Source organism: Polypterus senegalus, chromosome 3 (assembly GCF_016835505.1).
Source record: "Polypterus senegalus isolate Bchr_013 chromosome 3, ASM1683550v1, whole genome shotgun sequence".
NCBI lineage: Eukaryota > Metazoa > Chordata > Cladistia > Polypteriformes > Polypteridae > Polypterus > Polypterus senegalus.
The window spans coordinates 76070605-76076672 of record NC_053156.1 but is presented as its reverse complement, the minus strand read 5'-3'; the positions used below and the strand labels follow the sequence as shown (position 1 = coordinate 76076672).

Here is a 6068-nt window from a genome sequence, read left to right as displayed (position 1 = left end):
GTTAGCTGAGACTGACCAGACCTAGTAATCATCAATCAATCAATCAATCAATCAATCAATCAACATTTATTTATAGAGCACATATTCATACAAAAAAATGTAGCTCAAAGTGCTTTACAAAATGAACCATCAATATGTTATTAATGATTCAGTTTTTTATTATTATTTATTTCTAAGGCATTGTAATACATACATTTACTCAGCAATAAAATAAAATTCACTACATAAATAAGATAAACATTGCTTTATTTAAACTTTGTGTATATTTTACATTGTTTGCATAACAATATATTTAAACCAATTTAGACTGGAATCATACAGTTAATTAAACTGCTTCTTTCTGACTAAGAAATGTGATTGCACATGGGGTTTCTCCAATTTTTTTCTTCTTCTTCTAAAATGATATCATATGTTTTCATACACAGTGATGCTTCACTTAGCAAGAATGGGAGGTTCCAAATGTGCTCATTTTAATATAAATTGTGTTATTGGCTTGTGTCTTTAAAAGCTGTATGCGCATTAAACCAGTAGACTAGAATGCCCAAGACTGCAAATAAACTTGAAGAATAAATACCTCCATGAAATTTGATGAGCAGCTGAATAATCAGACAGTGCTTTATTGTTATCATTTTGATAATATTTCATGTATCAAAGAAGTTCGACCGGTCTTTGTCTCTGTGATCCTTTATTTTCTGGCAGCAGTTGCAGTTATGTTTACATTTTGTGGAAATCTGGTGGTGATTATTTCTATCTCTCATTTTAAGCAGCTTCACACACCAACTAATATACTTGTTCTTTCACTTGCCGTGGCAGATTTTTTAGTGGGATTTCTTATTATGCCATTTATGGTTATACAGTCAGTTGAAACCTGCTGGTATTTTGGAAACATATTTTGTTCTATGTATACAGTCTTACTCTATGTGTTAACTGAGACTTCCATCTTAAACCTAGTAATAATTGCCATTGATAGATATATTGCTGTTTGTGACCCATTGCTGTATTCAACAAAAGTAACTGTTCGTGTATCTTCTTTGTCTGTGTCAGTCATCTGGCTAGTATCCTTAAGCTATTCTTGCTCTTTGTTGTTCACTGATGGAAATACAGAAGGTGTCATAGGATTAGATCCTTGTCCAGGAGACTGTCTGCTTGTACTTAGCAAAACGTGGGGTACTGTGGATCTTATATTTTCATTTCTTTTCCCAGCTTGTATAATGGTTACTTTATACACAAAAATATTTGTGGTTGCAAAAAGGCACATAAGAGCTATTTCAATGCAGCAAAAGGTTTCAGAGAGTGAAACTAAAAAAAGTATAGCCAAGAAATCTGAAAGAAAGGCAGCAAAAACATTAGGCATAGTGGTAGCTGTCTTTATTCTTTGCTCTCTACCATTTTATATCTGCACCATACTAAATCAGTTTATAAATTTTTCTGTTCCTTCTGTGGTATCAGGTGGGTTTTTATGGTTAGCTTATTTAAATTCTGGTTTGAACCCTATTATTTATTCTTTGTTTTACCCATGGTTCAGAAAATCACTTAAACTAATCCTTACATTAAAGATCTTTATAGCAGAATCATCTTTACTAAATCTGATGCCAGAAAACTAAATTGATATTAATTGCGTATTAAATGATAGTGTGCCATAGTGTTTATTTTATGGACTGAAGTACTTATAACTTGTTTTCATTTGCTTAATTGCAGACACTTTTGATAGCAGTAATAATCTATAATATACTACTAGTAATAACAATAATATTACTATAACTATTTTGTTGTTCTGTAAAATATAGTGTATTAAATATAATTATCATAACAATCAGGACACTACTCTATTAATATGTTGGTTTTACTGAGTTCATTATTTTTTAATTAATACGTTAAAAAAGAAAGCAATTAAAGTTTGCCACAGTTATTTAGTAAGGTGCTTTTTTGCATTTCTGTTTTTGTCTTTTAAATAAAAAAAAAGTCTGTTTATATGGAAATGCATGAACATGTCTATTTCCTGTAAACATTTAATCTTTTTTGTTAAATTAACAATTTTTGGTTATTAAAAGTGATATTGATTGATTTAAAAGATAAGAGATATTATAAAGTGATATGGGAAATTACATTAAGTTCATTCCTTAATGTATTATTCATTTTCTTCTGTCTCATACTATAAACAGTCTTATTGTTTTTTTCCTGTATTATTCATTGATCTTAACTAGTAATCATGTTGCATTGTTGTTTCTTTAGCTTGATGAAACAATGTATCAGAATCTGCTCAATCTATCATGAGTCAGCTTTAATCACAAATGCATATTGATGTCACTTTACCAAAACTGATTTAACTTTGCATGTTTATGTTCAAAGGTATTTCCTAACTTGTGCTTTTTCCTTATTTTTTTAAGATTGATTTTTATTGTATTCAGAGACAGAAATATGCAATATATTGTTATTTTTTTGCATAAATGATTTTTTTGTTTACAAAACATTAGAAAAAAAAATAAACAGCATGATTAAAAGCATAAATTATGTAAACAAAAAGATTATATATGTAATAATATTTAAGCTCCCATACGTTATAAACTATAGTACCTTTCTGAGGTGAAACACCATCCCAGCGTTCATTACAATTGCACAGATACGGTACTATTATTTACATATACTTTTCTAACTGGAGCAGAAGTGGGAAAAATGAAGAACACAAGATATCACAGTAAATCAGAGCTGTAGAACTGAACCAGCATGCTTCAGATACACAGTCAAATTACCTTTAGCAGTACATCACACTGTCTACATGACAATGAAATGGATTATATAAATCCTATGTTTTGTTACAATATGCCATTTCTACCGTAAATTGTGTACAAAATGGTAAGAGATGAAATTTGACGAATGTGCATTAGAGACTGCACTAGTTACAATGTAAGGGACAGTGACAATAGTATGCCAGAGGTAAGGCTATTAACTGCATGCTCCAGGCTTGAAGTGAAGTGTACATGACACTGTATATATCAAATTTTTAAAATATGAATATTTATTGTATATGTTGTGATATTTTAAATAATGATAATTTGTAAATAAATAAATAATAAACTGAAAAGAATGTTACCAGAATTAAATTCTTCTTTGTTTTAAGAAATACAAGACATTCTCATTGTGACATGTGAAATACATTTTCACCATGTTTTGGTGGCATTGCATGTACAGTAAGTTGTTAAGATGATTGGTTTACATTTTTTACTTAATGTTGTCATAATTTTGAATAAGTAGGAATAACCAGTAATAGTCAATTCTTGTGAAAGAAAGTACATTTCTATGTTCTCCATTTTACAGATTTAAAGAATCGTTTTTTTTAATTATTATTATTCTGCCTTTTCCAATACAGGGTCACCAGGTGGAAAGGCTTGTCCTTACCCCAAACAAACAAAATATCATTTAAAAGGATTACTCTCCAGTAAAGACCTTTAATGTTGTCATCAGTAATTTGATATCAGTAATTGTATTCCTTCAAAACATAGGACCAGATGAAGTTACACCCCTTGCATTTAGAGACCTAATAATTACTCGGTACCTAATAATTATCAGAGTAAGAGAAGTCCTTTTGAAAGTCAGACTATAACACATGATTTACTATTGTGAAATACAAATTTTGCACCCTGATAAATTGCAGAAAATTTAATGAAAGCTGATCCTGCTTTATTTAAACCAGTACTGGCAGCTCCTGACAACACCACTATTACTAAATAATTGATCATTCATTGTGACAATAAATCACACAGAAAAGATGTGAGATGGTTGGAATCTAAAGGTAACATTGTTTAATAGCCATGAAAATAGGCTGTGCCTTCGGGGTTAGATTATTTTTGGCTACAAGGTCATTGAGTCAAGAGAGGACCTCAGAATTTGTGTGAAGAGTCCCTTTGTGATGATTTATATAAAATTTATACTGCTGGGGTTATGGAAACCACATAGTGAGTCAGTAGTTTACCTCCTTAGGAGCAGCTCTCCACTGCAATACTGCCCAGTCTGTAGATAAAAATAAAATTTGACTCAGTAGAGAGTACCTTAGTTTAGATACAATCCACTTAATAACCAGATTCTCTCTACATCAATGTTTAATTTTATGAAATGAGACCTTCTGCTGTTTTTTTTTAAGTAATTGTAACTGCTGCCCTATTTCAGCTTTTTAAAGGCTTTGAACATTAGGAAATGTAAATACATTGATATATTGTGTTAATGATTTATCTGGAACAAAACAGAATTTTAATGTTGTTATTTCTTGAGTTTGCTGCATCACCATTTGTGTTGAGGCACTAGGCTTCCAAAAAGCCATTATGTACCATATCACTAATGCTATGCTTTATAAATCTGTGGTGCATTCAATCTAGCATTCATTCAAAGATTATGGATTCAAATCTCTAAAAAAATTGATGTATGTTCTAATAATAAAAATCTTTTGGTTATCAACTTCTGGTAATTTTTTTGGCAATATTCATATTTTAGCATTTCAGTTTTAGAAACACTTTTTATGAATTCTGAGCATATGTGCAGCCTATGAATCCTTTATGAACATTTGTAGCATCCAATCCAACATTCATTCAGGGATTATGGATTCAAGCCTCAAACAGTTTTGATGTGTTTCCAATAATAAAAATCTTTTGGTTATTGTGGGTATGCACCACAGTTTATCTATGATAGCCACTCCAAGAAATTTAAAATTGTTCACCCTTTCAACAGCATCCCCTTCAATATAGTTGAGATTGTAATCCGCCTCTTTCTATGGTCTGGTCTCTGGTCAGATCCTTGGTTTTGCTGACATTAAAGTTGAGACTGTTGTCCTAACACCACTGAGTCAGGAGGTAAAGTTCTCATCTGTACCAAGTTTCTTCATTGTTGTTTGATCAGGCATTTGATGATGGTGTCATCACCAAAATGGAATGGGAGCTGTTTTTGGCTACACAGTCATACAACAAGAAAGAAGAAAAAGGTTCTTGATGCAGTACCTTGTGCAGTGTTTGTGATAAAAGCCAGCTTGGAAGACATAATGCTCCCAAGTCCTCAAATGTTGAGTTGTGTGGGTTCAGAAGTTCTTTTTTCCAGGCTGGGGTTGGTTTCCTTTTGATATGTCTTGGGGCAACTGCTTTCTTTGCTCAGGTGTTCAATTTGATTTTTCCCTGCTGGCTTTTTTTGTATCTCAATGCTAATGAATGAACTCTTCCATGATTTTCCAAGTATTGTGTTGGACAGAACTAGCAAGAGAGGGCAGGAAACGTGTGTGCAGGATAATCTGAGGCCACCACTTTCACTGTTAGTTCACTGATCTAAGCATGCCGGAGCCATTCCTATGAGTTATAAAGCCACTCATGGTATTTTCTTAAGTGGAAACTCAATGTCATTCCAATTCATGTCATTATTACTTTTATAAAATCTAGCCATCCCCCATGGCTTTGACCGTGTAATAGTGAAACAGGACAGTGAGGAAGGTCCCGCCCAGCTCCCCATTCCTGATGTCACAAAATGCCAAAAAATTGATTACCGCAAGCAAACTAGGATACATAGCGCAATGAGAGAAGTCGCAAAATGAAATTATAGATAAAAGCCCAATCTAAATCCGTTAACAGTAGAATTAGCAGAGCCTACGAAAAAACTCGTAAATCCATCCCACCTTAAATTGCTTCTTAAAATCGTTCACAGCTCTCCACCAGCGTCTTTCGTCATCTAAATGTGCTGATAAAAATCAGGCTGCAAGCAGCCGGCTATTCCATCCCCCCACCGACTTAGAACGTGCACAAACTTCTCCCAACTCATGCCTTGATTGATTTTCTGGGAGTGAAGTGGAGTTTTAAAGTGGAAATAATAGATCGTTGTTTGGAACACACGCATGTCATGTCTGTTCCGTTTCTACAGTAATCTGTGTAAACACATTGTTAAAACAGAAATTTTTTTATATTCTACTAGTAGATGACAAAATGTAGGAATAAACTATATAATGTATGAAGCCTGAAGTATCCAAGAAATACTTTCACAAAAGGTACAAATCTAACACAACAATTGCGCTTTTATTCAAAAATATAACTGCAGAAACA

At 32.6% G+C, this 6068-nt stretch overlaps 1 protein-coding gene across 1 annotated transcript; it reads left to right on the top strand.

Moving 5' to 3' along the window:
- The first annotated feature begins 578 nt into the window (after positions 1 to 578).
- On the top strand, positions 579 to 1604 carry LOC120526558 (trace amine-associated receptor 13c-like). Its single transcript, XM_039749722.1, has one exon. It carries the CDS (start codon positions 579 to 581, stop codon positions 1602 to 1604), a length of 1026 nt encoding a protein of 341 aa, XP_039605656.1.
- The last annotated feature ends 4464 nt before the right edge of the window (positions 1605 to 6068 follow it).

Coding starts and splice junctions, on each gene's coding strand:
- LOC120526558 (XM_039749722.1), top strand. CDS start 579: ATGAAATTTGATGAGCAGCTGAATAATCAGACAGTGCTTTATTGTTAT.